The 26672-nt window shown below is 46.3% G+C and overlaps 1 protein-coding gene and 1 long non-coding RNA gene across 7 annotated transcripts in view; one reads left to right on the top strand and one right to left on the bottom strand.

The window, feature by feature from the left end:
• Window positions 1-15400: 15400 nt before the first annotated feature.
• On the bottom strand, window positions 15401-18774 carry LOC104006834 (uncharacterized). Its single transcript, XR_001718402.2, has 2 exons — window positions 18636-18774; window positions 15401-15868 (listed from the first exon to the last, which is right to left on the bottom strand). It is a non-coding gene; the product is annotated as an uncharacterized LOC104006834 (long non-coding RNA).
• A 4-nt stretch (window positions 18775-18778) lies between these two features.
• MOCS1 (molybdenum cofactor synthesis 1) overlaps window positions 18779-26672 on the top strand; it is a 29576-nt gene continuing 21682 nt past the window's right edge. For 3 of the 6 annotated variants that reach the window (XM_016955407.4, XM_016955406.4, XM_016955412.4), the window contains exons 1-2: window positions 18779-18984; window positions 25828-25954. In XM_016955407.4, coding sequence (XP_016810896.2) covers window positions 18862-18984; window positions 25828-25954 — 250 coding nt within the window. In that variant the 5' untranslated portion in view covers window positions 18779-18861. Of the gene's footprint in view, window positions 18985-19509; window positions 19566-25827; window positions 25955-26672 lie in introns of those variants that run through there. The other 3 variants (XM_054685764.2, XM_063812968.1, XM_016955409.3) reach the window with 3 other exon arrangements.

Genomic DNA, 26672 nt, shown 5'->3' with positions numbered 1-26672 from the left:
CAGTTAAATATGGCCACATGGCTCAGTTGGACAACAAAACAGATGGAAGTCACGCTGTCATCTCCAGGCCTGGCCTATAAAATGTCCCCCACACAATCCTCTCTGTCTCCTCTCCTCATCCTTTTCCTACTCTGGTTAAATGCAAAAAAAGACAAATTCCTAAAAGATGGTAGAATCATGTGATGGAAGAAGATTGGGTCTTTGAATAGTTGCATGGAGCAGTGATTCTCTTTCTTCTCCCAAGGTGCATAGAACTATGATGTAAATTAAAAAATCAATCAAGTTTTAGTGGTCTGACAATAAGTGTATCAATTATAGTATCTAGCATTATGTAGTCTAATACATCAGCCTTACTGCTATTCTACCCCAAACTTAAATAGCTCCCCCCATTACATTTGACCTCATTTATGTTTGTATTTTGTAGCTTTCTGTTAGATGTTAACAACACAAATAAGAGAGACTTTCAACTCCATTTGCTATGAATATGGTGTAATTTGTATGATTTTTGGCAGTTCAAGATGCCACCACCCAGTGGTGCACAGCAGCACTGGGGAAGCAACTAACTCTGGAAGGTGGAAGCAGGGCTAAGGGTCTTCCACTTGGCATAGTAGGTCATGGCCACTAACATCATGTGAAGGTGGGGGGCTGGAAGATGAGCAAGGAAAACATAGTATCTGTTGTATTTACTGGCATTATTATCATCTTTGAAACATCTACTGGTCCTCTCAAATACATAGGTGAGAGGTCAGCTTAGTGCACAGGGGTGATTAGTCTCATTAGTGACTAAAGCTATGGCAAAAGGACTCCACGAACACAGGCTACGTGATCCTCCCCACAGCCCCTTGCTTCAGGGAGTCAAATCCTTCCTGCCATCTACTTTTGCAAGTACAGTTTTATGGGAATACAGCCATGCTCATTTGGTTAGGGATTGTCTTTGGCTGCTTTCTCACTCCAACCACAGAATCAGTAGTTGCAACAGAGGCCAGATGGCTTGCCAAGCCTAAAATATTTTCTCTCTGGGCCTTTACAGAAAAAGTTTGCTGACCCATGGTATAGAGACTGTTACACTACTCATTGTATGTATGTATAAACTGCGGCTCTGCTGATTTAGATCACTGAATTCAATTCACAGAGTATGTTAGTAGTCAAGCCAATCATTCAGTCTAGGCCTGTAGATTCCTTCTCCAACTTCTTTGCCTGCTCATTCTATAGAAATTCTACTGGGCACGATTTGAGTTCAGGGCAATAGAGTGCTTAAAGTGATGGATGGAGGAGGAAGGGAATTTGGAAAGGAGTCAATGGATTAAGATAAAATGGAATGGGTTCAGGGACTGGATGTTCACATGAACTCAGAAGGTTGGCTTCTGGGAAGCAGGGAAGCATGAGTGCATGCATGTGACAGCCAGCTAGAAAGAGCGTGAACAAGAAAACTCAGAGTGGGTAAGGGTAAGACATTGCCTTTCTCCTTACAGAATGTGTACCTGGCAAGCCTCCAAATTTAGACCCATTCAATCATGTGTATCTCCTTAACCCAGAATAAGAATCTGATTAAAAAATAATAAAAAGTGGTTAGAATATATCTGTTCCTGGCATCTTCCCTTTCCATTCTTTTCTGTTCCAAGAACCTAAGTGGCCTGACACATCTTTGGAAGAAAAAGACAAGATAACAACCAAACCTTTTTGCAGAGCCCTTAGACAAAACAAAAGTGAGATGTGGTCTCAGAGTCCTAAGGACTCCATTTTGAAGGCAAAGGGATGGCCAGTAGCCTCCAGCTTCTTTGTCCCAAAGAACCCAGCTGGACTGATATTTGTGGGAATGACACCCAGGCAGGAGAAACAGCAGGGATATGGCTCCCATTTCTGAGGCTGGTTTAGGCTTGAAGACGCCTGTTGTGTTATCAAGCCCACTGTAACTTGCCAAACGTGTCATGATGTCTTCATTTAGAAAATAGAACCCAGGAAGCCCTTGCTGTCACTGACTCCCTCTGAATGTTAAATGGCAATGTCTTACCCTTTCTCACATGTTTTCTCTCACTCACACGGTCCCTAGCTCGCAGTTCTCACTGGCTGTCTTACGTGTATGCACTCATCCTTTCTCCCTCCCCTCAAGCCAGCCTTCTGAGTTCGTCTGAAAGTTCAGTCCTTGAACACAGTCCATTTTATCCCAATCTATCGACTCTCTTCCAAATTCCATTCTTCCCCCATCCATCACTTCAAGCACTCTATTACCCTCAACACATGTTGTGCCCAGTTCTCCCTAAACAATATACACCTGGCAAACCTCCAACTTTGGATCAATCCAATCATTTACCTTCTCCACTCCTACAACCCCCCTACTCAGGCTGCTGGGACAATCATAGAGCAAGGAGGGTGGGAGCCACTACAAATTTCTCTCCTGCACACTCATCAGAACCTCCACTTCAGCATTATCACACCTTAACAAATCTTTCAACAGCTGCTTCTCACCATTTCCTCAGAAACTAACTATGGGTGGGCATTTATTGGTTGACTTCCCAGTATTCATTCTTCCCTTTTCTTCCCAATAGCACCCAGATTTTCCCTTGAGGAGGTGTACCTCTCCCATTCTCAATCATGCTGTTTGGGTGGGCTTGACCTCATTCCATCTCCAGGAGGAGGCACTGATGGGCTTCAGCAAATCAGCTCTCCCATTTCTGTGGTCACCTGATGGGTGCATCACAGATGAGCACACCACCCAGATGGGCTGATGAGACAAGAGGAGATGACCATAAGGGCTTCTGAGAAATATACTTCCCCTGTCTTCTTCTGGAGCCCCAGAGGAGACTCTGTCTGGGTGTTGCAATGTGGGTGTAATGTCTTACTGCTGGAGCTCATAAAGTAGAACCAGGGGCAAGAGAATCACAGGAGCTAGAGTACTGATATCTTGAGCTACTGGATAAAACTGTGCCAACACCCTGGTCTGCCTTTAGACTTTCAAGAATACCAGTCAATAAATCTTACTGCTTTTTAAGCCAGTTTCTGTTGAGCTTTCCATGCTTGCATCTTCACTGATGCCCCCTTCCAAAATTTTACCTCTTACCCTCAAATCTTCCATTTTGCTACAGCAAATGATCTTGCCTCCCAGTTGAGGGAAGAAATGAAAGTCATCTGGCAAGAACTCTATCACCTGCTTCTCTGACACTGTTAAGTACTTCTGAATCTGAACTTGTCTTCCTCCTTCCTTAAAGCCTTTCCCCTCTACCTTCTCAGAAACTTGGCTTCTCATGTGTCTCTGCCTTTCTGCCTTCTTATCGTTGTTTTGTTTTGAGACAGAGTCTCACTCTGTCACCAGGGATAGAGTGCAATGGTGCTATCTCAGTTCACTGCAACTTCTGCCTCCCGGGTTCGAGCTATTTGCGTGCCTCAGTCTCCTGAGTAGCTGGGACTACACAGGCACTTGCCACCATGCCCGGCTAATTTTTTAGTAGAGATGGGGTTTTACCATGTTGGCCAGGCTGGTCTCGAACTCTTGACCTCAGGTGATCTGCCCACCTCGGCCTCCCAAAGTGCTGGAATTACAGGTGTGAGCCACCATGCCTGGCCTCTTACTGTTCTTATGGAACAGTCCATAACTGTTCTCAACCTCACCACCTCATTTTCTTGCCTCTCTTCTATTCTTCCCTGCCAAATTTCTTGGGGAAAAGTGTTCTACCACAGAAATTTTATCTAGGGTGCATGCTTGGGGAAGGCTCCATGGAGTGTTCAGGGTCTCTACCTAGTAGACAGTTGAACATAGAAGGGGGAGCTCAAAACAGAAGCCTGGGTGGAAGACAGATTGGCGTATCGCTGGCATTTGTTATCATGGAAGCCACTGAAGTTGAGGCTGCCTAGTGAGTGTGGGGAGTGTGAATAGAAGAGGGCTCAGGTGGAGCTTTAGGGGACATGGGACACTTAAGGGGGAAGTGAAAAGATGCATCTCTGAATGGCAGAAAGCTTAATGGAAAGGGGAAATCTAGGAGAAAAGGCTGTCTTTGGGAGCAAAGAGAAGTGTGTTCCAAGGAGGCGATGGTTGGTCAACTGCTACCTAGAGGTCAAGTATGATTGGGCAAAATCACTGGATTTGACAGTATGGGGAATTTCAGGGTGACAGGGCCAGAAGCTAGCTTTCAGTGGGTAGGAGAGTAAATTTAAGCTGAAAAGAAGAGGTGAGAGCCACTGTAGACTTTTTCTTCCTTTCCAACTATCTTCATTTAGATTTTCTCCAAAAGCAGACCCTAGACCAGTACTTGGGTACAGCTAATTTAATTGGGAAGTAAACCACAAAATTCCAAGTGAAGTGTTGGTAAGAGAGATAAGAAGAAAGAAAAGGCAGTGAAACAGGGCACTTAAGGGCAAGACTCATGTGCACAAACAACTGAGGCACAGCCCTTCTGGGGCTCCCAGGAAACTGTGAACCAGGACTCAATAGTTCCCATGGACAACATATTCACTGACTCCCATGCCTTGTTGATAGACGGCTGTGGCTGGAGCGTCCTTCCTGACAACACTCATCCCCTCACAGTTTGCCCAGCAAGCTCCTGTGGCTCTGAGAACACCCTCAGTGCAGGTGGGAAGAGTTTAGCATGCTGGAGCTATCAGTGCAACTGCCTTGAACTCTGGAAAGCTCAGGAAGTGTGGGGTAGGGCATCAGCCTGGTATCGGCCACAGGCAGGACCCCTTAACTACCTCACCAAGTCACATGGCTAAGGTCACAGCAGGGGACCTTTCGAAATGTAACTCAAGGCAGGCATGATAGAGACTTTAGCATAATGAGCGGATGATAATGCGATGTACTCACAGGACATTGTCTCACAGAAACTGGAGAGGTCCAATTGAGCAATAGATAACTTTTCTCAGCCCCACATTCTCTTCCTGAAATGGGAGGTAGAATTAAGGGCAGGAGCAGGCAGAGGTGCAGATTTTATCACCGTGCTCTACCCTTTGACCCTTTGTTTCGAAAGCATAAGAAGGTATGTAGTCAGTGCCTTGTTAGGTCATGTTTCATTCCATTCCACAACTGCACTCTGTACACTCTGTGTTAAAATAGAGAACCCAGTGACTTGACTTTTCTTGCATATATTAGGTTGGTGCAGAATTAATTGCAGTTCTTGTCATTGAAAGTGGCAAAAAGCCACAATTACTTTTGTAGCAACCTAATATCTGTACCATCATTGTTCCTCAGTTTATTGATCGTGTACCATACACCAGGAGTTGAAGAAAACATTTGCCCTAAAGGTGAGCAATGAACCTTAGACCAAGTCAGGAAATGGTGGTTACTGTATAGGAGCGCAGCAGCACGGTCCTGCAATGAGCATGGAAACAGCAGGCAAGAACTACTCCCCCCTCCCTCCCTACACCCATCCCTTTCTCCAGAGGTCAAAGGTAGAAGAAAAACAAGGTGTGCCTGGGGAAAGAGTGAAACAGAGAGCACTGGAAGAGGCTGGCAGTACTAAACACTGAGCTGAAGCTTGGTAGCATTGTGGATCTCCTGAGCACAGTCTTCAGCTGCACTGTGAGGTCTTCCTTCTTTTGCAATGCAGAGGCAGAATGGTGAGAACACATCTCAGCCAGGGACCTTCCGAATACACACTCTGGGGAAGGGGGGAGGAACAGCAAAAACTGGGAGAGTTGGGCAACCTAGGGGTAGACTCAGGAAGAGTGATCCCTATCATGGCTGACTGTGACAAGCCAGCTGAACGACTGCACACCTGCGATCCTGGGTTTGATCTCACCTTTAATATCCTTGCCTGATCACCAGTCTCCTCACACATTTCTAAGAGCCCTCCTTGTGTCTGAAAAAGAAAAAATGTTCTGCATTAGTAACAACACGTGCAGAAGCATGCATACATATGATGTTTCAAATCCTGGGGAACAAGAAAGGAGAATTAAATGCATTCAGGAGGAAGTGACTGTACACTGTTTTAGAAGTGGAATGGAAGGTTTTACCAGGCCTAAGGTCTGTGATTAGAGTTGGAGTAAACATTTTAGTTACTGTCAAACTGTCACACTCATGACTGAGATGGTACCACTCACTGCTCAAAGTCATGCATCTCTCCTTCCTTAATTCTCCAATGGAAGCCCCTCCTCCTGTTCATCTTTCTTTCTCCAAGGAGCTATCATATAGCCTTTGCTCAGGTGTTGCCTTTGTCTTTGCCTAGCTTCTCCCTAGGCTTACCTGTTCTCCTCGTTTTCTAAGTCCCCTGCCTGTCTTCATGAAGAAAGCCAAACTGCAGCTCTAGGAAATTATCCTTGATTGATTAGCAAAATGAGATGGGAATGTACAAAATGTAATTTAAAGAAAGAAATTGTTATTTATCCCTGCTCTTTGACTCCTCAGAGATGGAGAACAGTTTTACCCTCTCTATTAGCTCATTTGAGGTCTCTATTACTTTTTATATTCTCTCTGGTTTCTGATTCCCACATAGGAAATGTCCATTTTTATAACTCACAGGCGTGAAATTGCAGAGTTATTCTCCTAGAGGCCACCTGGCCCTCCCTAGGTGCCGACTGTGTGTTATAGGGATGTCACTAAGGGGTCTGGTGGTGCCCGACAGGGATGTTAATGAAAGCCCAAAAGACTGATAGCAGACAGATCCAGAGGTAGGATGGAGAGACTGAAAGGCCAGGCCCAGACATACTTAGAGAATACAGAAAGAAGCCAGTGGCCAGGACACAGCAGCAAGGTCAGCAGCCAGCTCCAATAAAGACCTTGGTGCATTCAGGCTGCTATTTAAAAACAAACAAACAAACTCTTAGAATGGGTAATTTATAAACAATAGAAGGTTATGGCTCACAATTCTGAAGGCTAAGATGCCCAAGATCAAGCTGCCACTAGATCCGGTGTCTGAGAGCCTGTTCCTCATAGCTCAAATGATGGAAGAGCAAAAGGGCATCTCCATCCTCTTTTATAAAGAGCTAATCCTGTTCATAAGAGACGAGGCTTCATCACTCAGTCCTTTCCCAGATGCCTCCCCTCTACCATTGAACTGGGGATTTCATTTCAACATACGAAATTTGAGGAAACACAAACATTCCCACCATAGCAGTAGGTGACAATACTAAGCATTCCAATATGTCAGGCATAGCTCTGAGACTAAACACTGACTTATCTGACCTTCATGTACCCATAGAAAGTTGATACTATTGTCCCCTTCCAATTATAAAGAAACTGAGGCACTAGGGGACATGACTTGCTAAGGTCACACAGCTGGTAAGTGCTAGAGACAGGATCTAACCCCAGGCATCCTGGCTCCAGAGCCCATGCTCATAACCACTGGACTATACTCCCCTTCCATCTTGAGAGGTCTGTGGGCTCCCTGGTCCACATGGCTTCACCAGGAGTCAGAGGCCTCTTAAGGCTTCTGAAAGCACAAGTCATTCCCTTCCATGGCCCCACCTTATACACATCAGGCCGGGCCAGTCTTTGTATTCCTGTAACCTATGTATGTGCTGCAGAACTCCTCCCCTGGGCTAGGCATGTCTTATCTTGCTTGGGGTGTTCAAGTGTATGGTATAATTGCTGGGAGGCTCTGCACAGGTAGGATACCACCCCCATAGTACAGCCTGGTCCAATGCAACTTTCTAGCACTCAGAGCTGTTGACACAGACCAAGAGTCAGTTGCCCAGATGTTTTCTAGAGTCATGGCAGCAAGCCCCCAGGCTCACTGTGCACCATGCCTGTATTTGACCTTGTTCTAGAAAGGATTTAAAACAGACCACACAGGGAATAAGTTTATTCACACTCACAAAGTTGAGTTTATAATTTTTCCATAAAATACTCTTTAATAAATGGTTTTATAAAATACTATTTCCATATTAACTGTCTACTAAATTACCACTTGGAAGCAATATTTAAATAAATTTAATCATAGGCACAGATTGGTCCAACTCTTATTACTTTTTAATTGATCTTGGCTTTTGTACCAGTCAATGTCCTGTCAGGACCACACTCAAGTTTGGAGTTTATTTTTTTATTGGGAGTTTAATAAAGTAATATTTATAAAGGTCTGGGCTGGGTGCAAGGAAACCTCAGGAGAAAGTGTGGTATTCTGGAGCTAGTGGTGTGGGTTTGGGTGTGTATTGAGGGGAGTGGTGGAGGGTGTCCCACTCCTAGGCCTGAAGAAGCATGAGGAAGAGAGAGAACTACATGGGGAGGATCACCCACAGAAGCTATAACTGCAGTTGAGGGACACAGCTGTCCCAAGGCAGCCACCAAGGGAAGCAGCCAAGGGCCTGGTACCCTCACAAACTCTTCTCCCTCTCTCTAGTCTCCTGCCAGGGCTCCCCACTGGACAGGCCCCATCAGAACCAGATGGGGAGGGTCATCCCTGCAGGTCAGCCTTCTGAGGCCAGAGCAAGGTGCAGAAGATGGAGGGGAGGCCTGGTGGTGCAAACGGAAGACATCCCCATGTCAAAAGCAAAATCTCTGATTACTTTCTTAGGATCAGTGTTTCATGGCTTGATGTGGCTAGTAGGGACTGTTCCAATCTACCAAACTTCAATTGACTTGAGGAGGGAACAAAGCTGTAAAATGTGGTTCTCCTTCCTGGAGAGGTAACTAGAACTAGAAAAGGAAAGTGTGTAATCTTCTCAGTAATGAAACAGTTTATCTTGATTACCCTTGGCCCAATTCTATATTACCTCAAGTCTATTATCCCTTAAGTGTAATTCCAAAATTAAACTACTTCTGTACACTGAAAATTTTTCCATACTTCATCTGTCAACAAAACATGGCCGTGTGATGTGAACTATTTATAACTATTACCCTACTTCGTGTGAATATTTTCTTGCAGAAAAATTGCTTGGTTACTGGGGGCTTTCCTAGCCCCTGTCTTATGTTCTATATTCATATGCTTTTACATATACATACAAAATGTATATAATGTACAGTTTATGACATTTCAAACCCCAAACACTCCTAAAGTTCAAAATCTATCTGGCCCCTCAGCCTTCAGAAAAGAGACTTTGAACTTATGTTCTGATTCACATCAACTCCATAATATTCTTTAGAAAAGGGATAGGGACCACCATGCCTGGCTAATTTTTGTATTAGTAGAGACAGGGTTTCACCATGTTGGCCAGACTGGTCTTGAACCCCTGACCTCAAGTGATGCACCCAACTTGGCCTCCCAAAGTGCTGGGATTACAGGCATGAGCCACCGGGAGGCTGAGGCAGGAGAATCACTTGAACACAAGAGGTGGAGGTTTCAGCGAGCCGAGGTTGTGACGTTGCACTCAAGCCTGGGCTGACAAGGGCGAAACTCTGTCTCAAAAAAAAAAAAAAAAAAAAACGGGTTCGGGCGCCAGGAGTGGTGGCTTTTGCCTGTAATCCCAGCACTTTGAGAGGCCGAGGCAGGCAGATCACCTTAGGTCAGGAGTTTGACACCAGCCTGGCCAACATGGTGAAACACCATGTCTACAAAAAAATACAAAAAAATTAGCTGGGTGTGGTGGCAGGTACCTGTAATCCCAGCTACAGCTACTCGGGAGGCCGAGGCAGGAGGATTGCTTGAACCCAGGAGGTAGAGGTTGCAGTGAACCAAGATCATGCCATTGTACTCCAGCCTGGGCGACAAAAGCGAGACTCCTCTTCAAAAAAAAAAAAAAAAGGATAGGGAAAGTTATGTTTTACATTTATGATTGATAGACTTTCTCTACTTAGAATGTGGCTTTATAAATTGAACTTTACAACATGTAAAGTTCTTTTTAACTCAAGCTTAGTTTTTTAAGTTTTCCTCTGCCCCTTTTGAATATTAAGAGATCGTGGAAGACAATCAAGTATAGCATAGGATTGCAGCAGGAAAGAAAGGGGAAGCCAAAGGGACACTCAGAATGTACTAAAGGGACTGTTTGCAGGGGTGTGGTCAGGGTCAAGAATACAGAAAGGATAGGGCTTCAGAGTGTGGATTTGCGAGCCGGACATGTTAACCCCCCGGTTCTCAGCTTCACCCCTTATTAGCTATGCATCACTGAGCTGGTTACTTCACCTCTTTGTGCTTCATCTTATATTTTAATAATATAGTAAAATCCTCTCTAATTGATTTCTCACAACCACCACCCTGTGAAGTAGATAAGACAGGCAGTTTCCCCTCTGACATATGATGAAACCAGAGAGATGAAGTAATTGGCCCAAGGTTAAGCAGGGAATTTGTGCCAAGTGAGGACTGGCACAAATCAGATCGCCCCCACTGCTGAGCCAGGGCTCTTTCCAAGCCATCACCTGCCTTACTTACAGAGGCTTGCCCTTCACTGACTTGTCCCAGGAGGGAACATGTCAGGTGGCATTCTCAGCTGGGCCAATTCTCATGAGTGTGAGGACTTCTGAGGTGTTTCCAAAAATGTCAGCCTTTGATACTTCTTGTTTTATCTCTCCACCCCGATAATTACCCCAACTCAATTTAACAAACAGCCACTGCATAATCCAGGCAGTACAACTTGACCTTGCTTGCAGAGGAATTAGGCCTGAGTTTAGTGGATTTGATTGTCTTAGGGAAATTAAAGGTTATTTTCTAGTTCAAAGGTAGAGCCACGTGTGAGTTGCTTTTCTTCTAAATGCATGGGCCTTAACACAGTGAACTCTAACTCTGTAGGTGTGAGTAGAACAAAGTCAGGTGTAAAGTCATCTCTTGCCTCCCTCGGCTGGTAGAAAAGAATGCAGAGTTGGCGGGGAGGAGTTGCCCATGCCCAGATCTCTCTCCCATGCTGTCCTCTGCTCCCCTCCCAGTCTCTTCCGTGAATGGACTCCAAACAGAAGCCTGAAGGCAAGGGGGTCCATGGGATCAACCTCTTGGGGCAGAGAACAGGGGGCAAAGACAGGTGGAGAATGGATCCCAGGGAAGGGTGGGGCACATGGAGAACAAATGGCCCAGAACGCCACCAATACAGTTACAGACATAAACAGCATCTCTTTCCTGTGATGGCAACAGGCAATATAGTTAAGCAGCAACTCACTGTAGGAATTCACACACAACTTTTAAATTTTCTATTGCTGTGTAACAAGTTACTCCAAAATGTAACAGCTAAGAACAACCAGTATTTATCTCACCCAGTTTCTAAGGGGCAGGAGCCTGGGAGTGGCTTGGCTGGATGTTTCTGGTTCAGGATATCTTGTGAGACTGCAGTGAAGATCTCAGCAGGGCTGCAGGTACATGAAGCTATGACTAGGTCTGGAGGAGTCCTATCCAAAATGGTTCCCATACATGGCTGTTGGTTAGAGGCCTTTGTTCCTAACTGGCTGTTGGCAGGAGGTTCAGTCTTCGTCAAATGGGCATCTCCAGAGAACTGCTCACAGCATGGCCGCTGGCTTCTCCCAGAGGGAGCAAGGAGGAAACCACGTGGTCTTTTACTGACTACCCTCAGGAGCCTAACACCATCACTTCTGCCACATTTGATTTGCTAGAGTTCATAAGTTCAGCCCACATTTAAGGGGAGGGGAACTAGGCTCCACCTTTTAAAGTGAAGAATATTTAAGAATTTATGGACCTGTTTAAAACCACCATACACTAAGAAGATCAGTAGGAGAAAACAGTTCAGGATGATTTCATAACAGGGGTGACGGTCTGGCCTGCAAAAGACCTGGGAATACCTCAGAAGAAAGTTCTCAGTGTCCTCCAAGCCCCTCCTCTTCTCCCACACACCAAGGGTCTCAGGACTCCCCGAGAGTTGGGGCCCATCCTTCTTGGCAATCCCTGTGCCTTATTTTTTCCTAACTCATTATCATACCTACCCTACTTCCCATTATTGCTCTTGGCTACCTACTCTTGGAAAACAGTTAAACTATTTTGAGCTGAGTTATATACATGGTTTATAATGAACCCGCCATCCCTTACGGGGGGTTACCTAATTCAAATAAGAGCTTTCCTGTAGGCTCAATACATCCAAAAGAGCTAATCTCTTCAATCTCGTTCATGTGAGAAGGGATGGTTTCGGTAACATGAGTAAGGCCCTCCCTGCCCTAAAACAATATCATAAAAACAACAGAGCACTTGCTTAAGCATTCCATGACTCAAGTCTTACAACAAAGCTGAAGACCAGTTTTTTATTTCCAGTCAATGAGGAGCCTAAACTAGTAGAGAGAAAGTGACTCTATAGCAGAGGTTGGATGTGAAACGTGGAGCTGATTCCCAGTGTAGGGCTCTTGTCGAACCTCAGGATAGGACCCTCAAACCAATCTCATCATCAACTCCATAGGAAAACAGCCCACTCCAGGAGCTCAGGGAAATGGGGGATAGGTAAGAGTTTATTCTATATTCTTCTCAATGGCTTGGGGAGGGTGATGTGGACACAGCAGTTATAGAGAATAATCAGGATGTCTGTAGGTCTCTAGAGGATGAAAGGTTGTGTATTAAGGCAGCAATTCTCAAATTGTTTGTCTCAGGAACTCTTTATACTCTAAAGCAGGGGTCCCAAACCCCCAGGCCTTGGACTGGTACCGGTCTGTAGCTTGTTAGGAACTGAGCCACACAGCAGAAGGTGAGTAGCAAGCAAGCGAGCATGACCTCCTGAGCTCTGCCTCCTGTCAGATCAGCAGCAGCATTAGATTCTCAGAGGAGCTCAAACCCTATTGTGAACTGCGCCTGCAAGGGATCGATCTGGGTTGCGTGTTTCTTCTGAGAACCTAATGCTTGATGATCTCAGGTGGAACAGTTCCATCCTGAAACCATTCCCCCACCACTGCCCCCATGGAAAAATTGTCTTCCATGAAACTGGTCCCTGGTGCCAAAAGGGTTGTGGACCACTGCTCTGAAGTATCAAACATCCCAAAAGAACTTATTTGTTTATTTGTGTTATATCTACTTAATACCTATTTTTAACTTATTTAAATTGACAGAAATAGTATATATCATATACAATGTTTTGAAACATACATTATGAAATGGCTAAATTGAGCTAATTAACATTAACACTTGCATTTCCTCACTTTTTTGTGTGGCAAGAACACTTAAAATCTCTTAGCAATTTTCAAGATACGATATATTGTTATCAACCACAGTCACCAAGTTATACAACAGATCTTTTGAAATATTTAATTTCTATTTACTATATCAATTTATTTGATTTATAGTTATGATATTAGAAATTCAAACTCAGAAAATCTGAAAACATTTAACTCACTGAAAAATAACAACGTCCATAATACCTATTACATGTTAACATAATGCTTTATGAAAACAACAATAATTTCCAAAACAAAAACAGGGGAAAAAAAGTGGCATTGTGCTACATTTTGGAAACTTGCTTTCATGTCTGGCTTAGTAGAAGGCAACTGGATTCTCATATCTGCTTCTGCGTTCAATCTGTGAAATCACACATAGAAAACTCCTATATGGTCATAGGAGCATGAGAGTGGAAAAGACGATTTCTTTTTTTTTTATTTTTTTTTGAGACGGAGTCTCGCACTGTTGCCCAGGCTGGAGTGCAGTGGTGTGATCTCGTCTCATTGCAAGCTCCGCCTCCCGGGTTCACGCCATTCTCCTGGCTCAGCCTCCCGAGTAGCTGGGACTACAGGCGCCCGCCACCACGACCAGCTAATTTTTTGTATTTTTAGTAGAGATGGGGTTTCACCGTGTTAGCCAGGATAGTCTCGATCTGCTGACCTTGTGATCCGCCCGCCTCGGCCTCCCAAAGTGCTGGGATTACAGGCAGGAGCCACTGCGCCTGGCACGATTTCTTAATATTACTATGAAACTAGTGTTGACCTCTGAAATCCACACTTTGAAAACAATCGAATTAAAGAGGTATTACAAACTCTCCTCTTAGTTTTGCTGATGACGGAATCTAAACAAGAGACTCCTAGTCAGCACCTCATGGCTCTGAGGGTATGCATGATACATGCAGATGCATAAGGCTGCCATGGCTGGTTTCAGTATGCAAGGGGAGTGATAGGTGCAAAGAAGTGGAAGAGTTGAATGGAAAAACTGGATGGTACATAGGAGAGCAAGGGGAAGTTTGTTCCTGGAGTAAGGTTATTTTACTGTTCACCAGCATCTGCATTCCCTCTCTGAGGGAGGACTAAGCTGCTCTTCCCTTTGAAATTAGATACAGCCATGTGACTTGCTTCAAGCAGAGTGATGTGTGACACTTCCAGGAAGAAGCTGTAAGAGCCAGTTTGCTGTTTGCCACACTCTTTTTCCCTCTTGGTAACCACCAGTGTTCTATGTGGATATTTGCTGCCCTATCAGGCCAGGATCCAGAGTGAGGGCAACATTGACCGGAAACAAAGTTCACAGCTAACTCTTGGATATAGTTTGGATGTTTGTCCTCTCCAGATCTCATGTTGAAATTTGATCCCCAGTGTTGGAGGGTAGGGCCTGGTGGGAGGTGTTTGGGCTAAGGGAACAAATCCCTCAGGAATAGGTTGGTGTCATCCCCTAGGTGACAAGTGAGTTTTTATTCCATTAGCTTATGCAAGAGCTCGTTTAATGTGACTTCCCTCCTCTCCCCATGTCATGCCTGCTTCCCTCTGCCTTCTACCATAATTGGAAGCTTCCTAAAGCCCTCACCAGAAACAGACACTGGTACCATGCTTCTTAAACACCCACAGAACCATAAGCCAAATGAACCTATTTTCTTTATAAATTACCTAGTCTCCATTATTCCTTTATAGCAATGTAAAGCAGACAAATACACCTTTGCTGGACATGTAGCCCAAATGAGAGAATAAACACTTGTGATTTTCAGCCTTTGAGATATTAGAGTTATTTGTTACAACAGTACAATCTAGCCCAGGCTGACTGACACAGCTGTCTTAGTCTGTTTTGTACTTCTATAGAAGGAATACCTGGGGCTGGGCAATTGATAAGAGGTTTATTTATCTCATTACAAGAAGCATGACATTAGCATCTGCTCAGCCTCTGGTGAAAGATTTGTGCTATGTCAAGATATGGTGGAGAAGATCAAAGGGGAAGCTAGCATCAGTACAAAAGGGCCAAACTGGACAAGTGTCCTGGCTTTATAACCACACACTTTCATGGGAACTAATCCCTTCCCCTGAGAACTTGCTCACTAGCATGAGAACAGCACCAAGCCATTCATGAGGGATCTACCCCCATGACCCACACCTTCCACCACTGCCACACTGGGGATCAAATTTCAACATGAGATTTGGTGGAGACAGACAAACCATATCCAAACCATAACAGCCATCTTACAGGCAAATCAAGGATATGGAATCTGCCATTTAATGTACTTATTGTGAGCCTATCGTGCATTAAATACCATGCTAGGTGGTATGATTACAGATGATTTAGATTTGGCAACAGCCCTCAGAGGGTTTATAATGCAGAAGGCGTATAAATAAAAAATGTCACTCTGTTGTAATTGCCACTATTAACAAAGGGTACTATGGAAGGGAGGAGTCCACGAATCCTGTATCAGGGAACCAGCAAGAAACGGCATACTCAGCTAAAATTTTTGAAGGGATATTTTAATGAAGTTTTAATAAAAAAGTAACTGCTGCTCTTTACCATTAAGAGAGACTATTTTGGAGGTGTGGGCAAGGTTAAGGTGGGCGGGCTGAGGGAGGCAACAGGAATGCTGAGGCATCCAAGGACAATCAGCAGAAGAAAGCCAATCCCACCCCAGTCTGAAGTGAAGAAACAAATGTGAGAAATAGTGTTACTGGACTAAGTGGGAGGTGGAATCATGGCGGAGAGGCCAGATGACACCAACTACAGCTGTAGCCAGAGCAAAACGGGGGGGATCAGGAAGAATAGATATTCCAGCTTTTCTCTCCTCCTGCTCTCTGATCTCCTGCCATGCTCCCTATTGGCAAGATCCACCTGGAAACCAGAGGTCAGGGCACCTGGATGATGCCATCAATGCAGTTGGTAGAAGTCAACCTCCTGGTCCTCAGAGCAGGGTGGAGAAGGATCTGGAGGGGCAAATAAAGACTATCCTGAACAAGGTCCTCAAAAGAGAAATGATAGGAATAATTGATACAATATTTTTTGAAACTTTATTGCTTCATTAAAATGCTTAAAATTGCAAGGAGAGTCCACAGTTACTGATAGAATAGGGGATAGGTTTGAATGAATATTCAGATGACTGGACACTTGAGGTTCCTATTAGAAGAGACAATGGACATATGGCTGGAAATCACATCCTGGATCTTTTTTTGAGGGGGAGTTGGGAGATGAAAGTCAAGTGCGGAGAAAATGGGTGGGGAATAAGGAGAAACATATCTTCCTGTCAGCTGGAGAACAGATCACTAGAGATAAATTGTAAGGTGGGAATTGCATCATACTTTTCTGACCTAGTCTCAAAAGCCATGCAGTATCACTTTCACACTGTTACGAACAAGTTACAAACTGACCCAGATGCAAAGGAAGGAAAGTTAATTCCACCCCTTCTGGAGAAAGCAAAATTCTATCATAGGGCTGAGTAATACACTAGCCAGTAGCCACACATGGCTGTTTACACTTCAATTAATGACAATTTAATAAAATTAGAAATCCAATTCTCAGTCACACTAGCCACATTTCATGTGTTCAATAACTATGTCAGGACATGGAATATCTCCATTATTGCAGAAGTTTCTATTGGACAACACAGCTCTAGAACATACGAGACAGGAAATATTGTTGCAGCCATCTTGCAAATACAGCCTGCCACCAGGACCTAGGCAAACCAAATTGTATTAGAGAAGATAGCGCAGTGGCTCACAAGACATTGTGTACAAGGGTTGGCAATAACTGCTGCTGTTTATCATTAAGAGAGTACTTGGGTTAAAGTCTCAAAGAGAGGATGTATATGCCTAGGGGGCTAAAACTAGGGCCAATAGGAGGGTATCACAAAAGAGAGATTTCTAGGACAGTATGTTCCATGAGGCTCTTTGAGCATGTGACAAAAAGCCACCATTCCCCAGGAAAAAAAAATACAGTATCATGCATTCAAGTTCAGGAGTCTACAGAACCCTCCAAATCAATCCATGGACTTGCCACATCAGAGCCCTACTGCAGGCTGTGAGCCCTTGAAAGTATTTCCTTATTCCCAGCCATTAGCAGAGGATTCGGCCCTGATGACACTTAATCACCATATGTTGACAGAAAGGGGCACTTTTTTGCTGAATACAAGTAAGAACTTTAATAGGTGGGGAAACATTTAAGTGGACCAGACAACATCAGGAAGCCAGAAAGTTTCCCAGCACTACAGGAGTCCAAGTAGATGTATGATAATATGGAGAGGATTTCAGCCTTCAAACAGAACTGAGTAAGCCTTAGGTCTTGCCTTGGAGACCCAAGTTCTATAAAAGATGACAGTAAAGCCCAAGTGAAGGGATGATCACATACAATTTGTATGAAAAGGGTGGAATCTAGAGAGGCTCCAAGGAGCTGGTGACATTCTTGGATCAAGTTCATATGTCAGATGGCTTCTTCCCTGAGGTTGAGTCCTCTCTAGAAGGCTCTTCAAGCCTCATACATACAAAAAAAAAAAAAAAAAAAAAAAAAGTTTTTATCCTTCTCTCCCCCATACCCAGTTTTCCTGATAAATCCAGACATATCTAAACTTAGCCGTGGACAGAGCTTGAACAGTCCTCAGTTGGTCTTCAGGCCCCTTGCAAACAGACCTCTGGCATACTTGTCGCATCAGTTTCAAACACACCCCAGATACACTTTCATCCCCCACAATATATTTTCTGAATTTTGAGTATCATTGTGAGAAATTCACATTGAATCTAAGGCTAAAATCATCTCAGCTTTTCTGACAGTCCCATTGCATTTGTAAAAGTCAGTTATATTCAGTTATTTTTTCCTCTCCCACTATTCGGTCAATTCTTCAAGATCAGGAGCTATATTCCCACTTCCTAAGCATGCACTTGGCAGCTGTATGTTCCAGCCGGTGTTTTATTCTTGCAATTCCACAGGGACAGGGTTTTGGATACAACAGGCTGGTTTGAGCATAATTATTCTTAGTACATAAGCTCATTATTGTGTGTGTTATCCAAAATCTTAAAGGACTACAGCACTCTGCTTTTTATAGAGAGGAAGAGGCACACCCCACCATTCCTAACACATACTGAATCTTGACTGAATGACTGTAGAAAGCAGATTGCCCTGGGTTTGAAACCCACTATCAGCTGTGTGACTTCGAGAAAATTACCTGGTCTCTCTAAGCCTCAATGTCCTCAGTTGCAAAATGGACATTCTATTCATACCAGGATTGTTTTAAATAACATTTAGCATGGTGCTTGGTGTATAAGAAGCATTTCAAAAATGTTGTCCACTCATTCTGTGACTTCTCATATACTCTTTTTTTTTTTTTTTTCGTGGAGAAGGCAAGATTGTTAATATCCTTTTGGGGCACAACTGGAGAAGTGTATCTTGAAAGACCTAACTGACCGTTTTACAAGCACAATCTGCACTACGGTGCACTGAGTGATGTGAGTCATGCAAGTGTAGGCTAAATCTTTTTATTTAGAATGTTGATATTTCACGGACTTCTGAAAATTTATTACTATTTTTTGAAATATTACATTAAAAAATTACTTATTTTGATAACCGCAGTTTACCTGGCACCCTCTTAAATTTTGCATCCAAGGCAGTGCCTCATTCATTTGGCCTGCCTACTGTCACACCACGACCTAAATCTGAGACTAGAGCAGCCAGAAAAACTGGAAGGAAAAGAACCCCGTTCCTTACCTGAGTTTACCCTTCTGCCCTAGAGCGCTACCCCGGCCCAGGAAAGTGGGCACAGGGAGCGTACCACAGCTCCCACAAGGCCACGCGGGACTGCGTCCTCGCCTATTGGCTGCGCGGGTCCCGCCCTCCCCCTGCCCCTCCCCGCCCTTGCTGGGATGACCCCGGGGGCGAGTGCCCGGCCAGCGTGCTCCCGAAGCGGGCTGCGGTTCCGCTCGGATCAGGCTTCATGGCGGCGCGGCCACTGTCCCGGATGCTGCGGCGGCTTCTGAGGTCCAGCGCCCGGAGCTGCAGCTCAGGGGCTCCGGTGACACAGCCCTGCCCCGGGGAGTCCGCGCGAGCTGCCTCGGAGGTGAGCCCACCCCGCCTGCGTCCACAGCTTCCCGGGGCAGGAGTGGCCCCGGCACACTGCCCTTTTCCCCCAGTAGCTCCCGGCCTATCTGCTTGACCGCTTCTGGGAGGGACCCGTTGGCACTCCTCAGTGGAGCGATGTTCTCCAGATGGACCGCCCGGTCTCACCCGCTAGCCCAGCGGGAGAGGCTCCTGGGAGTCCCGCTTCAGAACCTCCCTGCCCCCCAGCCACGCCACCCCTTCTAGCCCTGAGCTTGGCCAGAAATTGGGGTAAGCAGAGGACTGGGACTTTGGGTCCAGTGAGGTGTCTTAGTACCTTTCAGCCTTGCCTTGCACCCACCCCCTTTCTTAAACATTTTCCCTCCCTATCCCAAGAGCTGAGAGATCAGGTGTCCCTGTGACACCTGCTTCATAGTGCGACTGACTAAACATGTCACCTCGGTGTCACCAACGGTGAGTTGTTACTGTAGTCCCAGGGCTCTGTAACCCATCCTTTGCTGACTCTCCTTGTCTTTTTTATTAACCTTGGGAGGGTTCAGCCTTATCCTAGAGCAGAACAGGGCAGGACGTGGCCTCTTCCAGGTGAGAAATTAATTCCTCTGTCTTTAGGGTTTTGGGTAAGATCCCTCAGTCCTTGCCAGCACCCCTCAGAGTGTTTCAAGTCATTAAAAGTTTTAGGTTTTGGTTGTTCTTCTGCTCAGGTAGTTAGGGAATAATTTGGGGGGAAAAGTACCTCTTTTCATTTAGTGAAACCTCTTTTCAGTACCTATCCAGGCGTTTTTTCCCCGTCTCCCAGAACTAGGCTTCCTGTCCTGGGATTCATAAGATCACTGCTCCCTCCTCCCCCATATTGCTCAATGACTTCCGCCAAATTTGCTTTCCCCAAATCTAAGCCCCTCTGGGATCCTCAGATAAGCAGGCCCATGGTTGGGAAGTGAAGACTTTTTAGTATCCTCAAACTCTGAACATCATTGAGGAAGAGATAGGAAAGCAAAGATGGCTGAGAGATCTTTAAAGAATTCAAGAAAAGGGACTTTTCTTCTCCAGCCCCCCACCCCCTAGTTTATTTTGTACTGGTCTTTCATGAGAGAACCTGTGTTGAGTGACTCACATGTGGAAGCATTAGTCCTCACTAAGCCATGTGAGGTGAGTAGAGTTTGTGTGTTCAGATGAGGGGGCTAATCTAAGTAACTTTCCTCCAGTCGCAGAGCTGTAAAGTAGAGGGCAGGAACTCAACTCTAATGCTTTTCCGTCCTCCCTGTGTGGAGGCCAGGGAGAGAGCCTGCTCCTATCCATCCCTTTACACTGTGAAGGGAGGGGTAATGTGGCAGAAAGGAGAACATAGACTCTGGGGCAGCCCCATCCCTTATTAGGGATTCACCAAGTCCCCTTACCTCTCAGTGTCTGTTTTCTCATCTGCAAAGTAAGAATAAAAGTGTCTACTTCATAGGATGTCACAGGGATTAAAAGAGTTAACATATGTTAACGTATATACTTAGAACAAAGCTTAGCCCATGTAAGTGCTGTGTTATGTAAATGTTGGTGGTAATTACTATTATCCATGCTGCCACTGGCACATGCTCTGTCCTGTGAGTCCCCTCCCATCTGGACTTGTTGGATAGCTATTCTGTCAACTCACATTGAATCCTGGACATCTCATTAGGATTATCTTCAGCAGACTGGGAGTTCCTGAGGGCTGGGTGCACCTCCGCCTTTCTATCCCCACAAGCTTTTAACGCAGGGTTGTGCAGGCAGTGGATTCAGCCAATAATTGTAGCTGCTTGAAACTTAACTAGTGAGGAGTCACGTGGCATAGTAGACCACACTGGACAGGGAGTCCCATGTTTTCACCCACCAGTTTCGCCTCCAATTTCACCTGGCTCCTGGGGCTGTCACTTCCCTTTGCTTCATGTTTATAAAATGAGAGGGCTGGGCCAGCCCATCATAAGATGGGGGAGGGCACAGAAACCTGTCTTGAGGAGACTCTAAGGGGAGGTGAGTCTGGAAATGGGTATGTTCTGCTCATCTCCAGAGCTTGCCAGTTGGGGTGGGGACACATTGAACCCCTTCTTGCAGGGTCTGTCTCCCCCAACACACCCACACAGGGCTCTGGTAGTCTGGTTTGGGATGGGAGGTGCTTGGAGAGCTAGGATGGAAAGCCACTGGGCATTGTTTGTGTGGCAGGATGAGGGTGTGAGGGAGAGAAGTGAGGTGTAAGTGGGAGCTGGCTGTGAGGATTGTGGAAAGGGGGCTGTGGGCTGAGTCCAAGAACAGGTCGAGTAGCTTCTAGCTATGGAAAGGAGTAGTGTGTGGGTCAATGGGGAGGTGGGTGGGGGAGACACAGCAACCTGCCAGCCTGCGTCTGGGGTGGCCCAGACAATCTTTGTAGGGTTCAGCCTAGCCTGGGAGTGCTGTATCCCTCTTTCTCCCTCTGAGGCTCCATGCAGGCTTTGTTGGGCAACAATTTAGCCTGCTGCCTGTGGCGGGGGAAGCAGGGAGGGTGAGTCTAGGCAAGGCAAAGGCACCCATCTGTTCAGGGGGCCAGAAAAAACAAATGCTGGCTAGGGGTTAGGCTGCAAGGAAGTGGGTGTGGGTGAAGGTAGAAGGAGTACAGCAGGCACTGGTGAGGGAGAATGAGGGGGAGGAGGGAAAGAGGGCTTTCAGGGGGTCATCTTGACTTCCAATCTGCCCAGCTCCTCAAAATCCATGTTTCAGCGAAATGTGACTGTCCTCCTCAGAAGCTATAGGTGTAAAGACCTCACACTTAGGGTGGGAATGAGGGGAGGGGGAAGGAGAATCAAGCTAGGCTAGGCTCTTTGTTGGGTCCTCTCATTTAAAAGAGATTAATTTTAAGAGACCCTTAGTATACATCATCCCAATAGCAGGGTAAATCAGGGCCACTGATACTTAGATTTGGAATGTGCTTTTTTTCCTCTCGAATAACCCTGCCGCTCTGTTTAGACTTTGGAGCTATTTGAGGGCTAGCCTTTAGCAGTCAAATCAGATGCCTAAGATGAGTGACTAGTAGAGGAGTGCACCTTGAGGGCAGGGTCCCGCTTTAACTCTTTTGTCCCACCCTTCCCCACCCCCTTCACCCTAATCTGCATTGGGTAGACATGAGATGACCAGTAGTGTCTGGCAGGCTGCTTAGTGCCTGCTGATGCACACCAGTATTGGTGGTCCTGGGGATGCTCAGACCCCACTTGGGTGGTGTGGCAGCAGCTTTGAAACCCTGCCTCTGGCCATCTGCTGTTAGTAGGGTTGGAAGGCCAGGGTCTTGGAAGGGAAGGGAAGCTGACAAACTAGAAAAACTGATCACAGCACACAACAGTGTTCCTCCATGGATCACTGAATGAAAACCTCAGTGCCAGGAACTCCTCCAACTGAGTTAGGTTGGATTATTATTTCCACTGCATAGATAAGGAAACTAAGGTTTCGAGAATTTAGGTGACTTGCTCAACAGCTAGAGCCAGGCTTGTAATATAGGCTCACCTACTCCAAATCCTGTGTTCAGAACCACAACAACTTGCCCTGGATTAAAATAGCACCTGGCACTTGGTGTCACTAGGCCGATGGTTCTCAGCCCTGGCTGCACAGCTGAGGCACTAGATTGAGCTAGAATCTTTGGGACAGATTCTAGCTCCTTCTTGAAACTAGAATCCTTCTTGAAGCTCCTTGAGTGATTTTGATGGGCTGCCAGGGTTTCAAACCACTATACCAGGTTAAACCATTTTGACAGTAGAGACCAGCCGGGAAATGATTACCCCCATGTAACTGGCTTTTGCATATATGACCTTTCTGTTTACATTAGGGACAGGACTATTTGTTCATGTGATTCAAAATGTACCAACATCCTGTGCTAGACACTGGGGATACTGAATCAGGCAGAATGACTTCTTACGGAGAGGAAACAGCCCGGGCCAGCCTGGGACCCTGGGAATATGATCCGTTCAGTGCTTCCTACTACTTCTGGCATGTCCCAGCCCTCCTGAGCAAGCAGGGTTGCTGTCTACTCTGTCCTATAATTCCCTCTGAATCTTGGGCTCCTTTGACTGGTGCTGATATTTTTTTTCCTCCAGGAGATTTAAGGGACAGGGAAAAAAGTAGAAGAATGAAAGTAGGGCATGCAGTGTTAGAGGAGAGAAGATGCAGGAATGGGGCTCGTTAATATCTAAGTAATGAGTTTACATTGCTGGCAGGGTGAGAGTGTGTGTGTTTAGGAGGCTGGGTTCAGAACGGGTGGTGCAGTCTGCATAAGTCTAGACAAGGTCACAGAAGTTCTTAAAAGTGAAATCTGACCAGCCTCTCCCATTGCCAGAACAAAAGCACCAAATTCCTTTTTTTTTTTTTTTTTTTTTTTGAGAGAATCTCGCTCTGTTGCCCAGGCTGGAGTACAGTGGTGCGATCTTGGCTGACTGCCACATCTGCCTTCTGGGTTCAAGCGATTCTCTTGCCTCAGCCTCCCGAGTAGCTGGGATTACAGACTCGCGCCACCACAGCCAGCTACCTTTTGTATTTTTTAGTAGAGACGGGGTTTTGCCATGTTGCCCAGGCTAGTCTCACACTCCTGGCCTCAAATGATCTGCCCTCCTCGGCCTCCCAAAGTGCTGGGATTCCAGGCGTGAACCACCACACCCGGTCCCTAATTCCATTCTTGATTGCTCCATCACACTGCTTGCTCTCAGGTTTCTGCTGAATAATGCTCCTTGGTCCTCTCAACTTCCAATTCTTTGATTTATTTTGACTCCTCCCCCATCCAGCCACCCCATCCCCCCATCATGTCAAGACTGGGTTGAGGGGGGGTATCTTGGCAAGTGAAGAGGCAGAATCTGGGGTGACTAACATGACTGAATTGCAAATAGCTGTTGATGAAAAAGAGGGCACAGCACTGCAATACATCCAGATTCCCAGGTATCTCATCTGGGCTCTGGTGGCTGATGGGATTCTTGATTATGGAGTGCTCCCCGCCCCAACCCTGAGGCTGTCTGTGGAAAGGCAATGGGTTGAGTTTGAGTTTTCTCCATCACACTGCAGGGAGGGAGGAAGTGACTGTTGTGATTATAGCAGACGGCAGTTAGAGAAGTGACTGCTGCTTACTCCCCACAGGATGGTGAGCAGGGCTTCTCAGAGGAGGTGGGAAATTCTCCCGCGGTGGGTAGAGTGAGGAATGTTTTATGGGCCCAGAAAATCAAAAGCAGCTTCACACATACTCTCATGTCTCTTATCTTTGAGCCACTCAGTGGCTCTTGACCCAGTCAAGGGCTGCCGATGAGAATTACCTGGAGATATTGAAAACGTAACAGATTCAGAGATCCAGATTTAGTTGGTCTCCACTGGAATGTTTTTTTAAAGTTCTCCAGATGGTTCTAACGTGCAGCTGGAGCTGAGGAACTTACTGAAGCAAATGCTTCTTCCTCCTAATTGTAGGCATAGTTGCGCTAGACCTTTGGAGGGCCTGAGACCTTCTGTTCTTCATCATAATTTTAAGTGTTCACCTACCATCTTCTGATACCACCACTACCACCCCACCCCTGTCTTTACTCCTAGCAAGACAACCTTAGCCTGTAGCTGTATTCTTATTTTACAACTGGGAAAGCAGGCCTGGAGAAGTTAAGGGACTTTCACAGTGTGCCAGGTCATACCTGCTGCAGAAACCAGGGGTTCTTATTCCCATTCCAGAACCTTGTCTGTAGATCTCATGCATGACTTCCAGGGTCGTGATTTTTTTGTCTGAAATATTCTAGAGAAGTGACTTCTACCCACCCTAGTTGTCATCCTCCCTATCTTCTTGGACTCTCTCTGTGTGATAGAAGGGAGTAATTTAGAACCTGGAATCAGGGTCGGGCGTGGTGGCTCATGCCTGTAATCCCAGCACTTTGGGGTGCCAAGGCAGGTGGATCACGAGGTCAGGAGATTGAGACCATCCTGGCTAACACAGCGAAACCCCGTCTCTACTAAAAATACAAAAAATTAGCCGGGTGCAGTGGCGGGTGCCTGTAGTCCCAGCTACTTGGGAGACTGAGGCAGGAGAATGGCATGAATCTGGGAGGTGGAGTTTGCAGTGAGCCAAGATCGCGCTACTGCACTCCAGCCTGGGCAAAAGAGCGAGACTCCATCTCAAAAAAAAAAAAAGAACCTGGAATCAGAAGACCTGGATTTGAATCCTGCTTCTGCCGAGGGTGTTCTTGGACCCCATCCAAGCCTTAGTTATAATAATCCCTTGTGGAGTGGGTGTGGGAATGAAACAGAACGTTCTTTGGAAACTTTAAGATGCTTGGTAAATGCTACTTCCTTGGAGCAATTATCTCATCAGCATCTGTCGGGACCCAGGTTGTACTCTCCAAGGACCGATAGGTCAGGGGGAGATGGATCAGACTAGATCAGACTTGTACATGGGAAAGAGTGAAGCTGGCTCCCTCCTTTCTCTCTGCAGGACGGGTTTGGGCCTTGCTTGTGGCCTTCAGCAGTCTCTTCTCATTTATGCCCGAGACCATGGGTGCACAATCCTTTTTTTGGCACTGGCTAGAGTGAAGAATAAGGGCTAATAGATTCCCCCACACCCTTGCCTCCACCTGGCTGCCCAGCCAGAAATCTTCCCAGTAGAGATCACCATCCGCCCCCGACCCCTGAGCTGAATACTTAAGGGGTGGGTCCTTCCCATCAAGCTGATTTCTCAATGAGAGGGACAATCCCAGCTTCCCCAACATTGCAGAGCCCAAACATGTGGAAGAGTTGGAAGCTCCGCACAGATGTCAGAGTAAGGGAGGGGGCAGGCGGTTCTCCTTGTGCCTCTTCCCAGCCCAGTAGCAGGGGCCCATGCTTCCTCCCTGGTCTGTCCTTGCAGGAGCTGTCCAGGCGGAGGCAGTTCCTGCGGGAGCATGCGGCCCCCTTCTCCGCCTTCCTCACAGACAGCTTCGGCCGGCAGCACAGCTACCTGCGGATCTCCCTCACAGAGAAGTGCAACCTCAGATGTGAGTCACCTTCCTGGGCCCTCTCTGGGCTGGTGTCCATCTGCTGAAGCAGCCCTTGAAATTTCCCTGTGCCTGGAAATCCTCCTGTGTCCTCCAGTTCTGCTTTCTAACTTCTTCACCTGCTACCCCTTGCTTACCAGGCCAGGTGGGCTTCAGGGGCAAGATAGGGGTCAAGGCTGAGTTGTATGATTGTAGAAGCTGTGTCCTACTTGGAATTAGATTTGAAAACATAAATGCAGTTGGATTTAGAATTAAGATTGGATCCTGGACCTCTCATTCTTCAGGGGTCCTTCCTCCTGTTTCCCTGTAGTTCCCGAAGTCCAGGACATGGCCAGGGTTGGGGTGGTGGACATTATAAACATTTGAAGTAGACAGCCATGCCCATGCCAGCACTGCTGACTCTGGAGGTGCCCCAGTCCTGTGACAAATCAGCTGGGGCCAGGCTAATAACAAAGAGGCCTCATTTCATAATCCTCCCAAAGAGTGCTCTGGATCTGTAGCCACTGCTGGAGGGACTTCCAAAGTTGATCTTCCTTCCCCTCTGTTCCTTCCTTCCGCCTCTCCCCCCTTTCCCCTCCCCTCCCCCTCCCTCCCCCCTCCCCTCCCTCCCCCTTTCCACTCCCCTCCCCCTCCCCTCCCTCCCCTCCCTCCCCCCCTCTGCTCCCCTCCCTCCTCCCTCCCCTCCCTCCCCCTCCCCCTCCGCTCCTCTCCCCTCCCT

This window comes from Pan troglodytes, chromosome 5 (genome assembly GCF_028858775.2).
Source record: "Pan troglodytes isolate AG18354 chromosome 5, NHGRI_mPanTro3-v2.0_pri, whole genome shotgun sequence".
Taxonomy (NCBI): Eukaryota; Metazoa; Chordata; class Mammalia; order Primates; family Hominidae; genus Pan; species Pan troglodytes.
The sequence above is the reverse complement of the archived record's forward strand: the minus strand, read 5'-3'. Positions and strand labels throughout refer to the sequence as shown.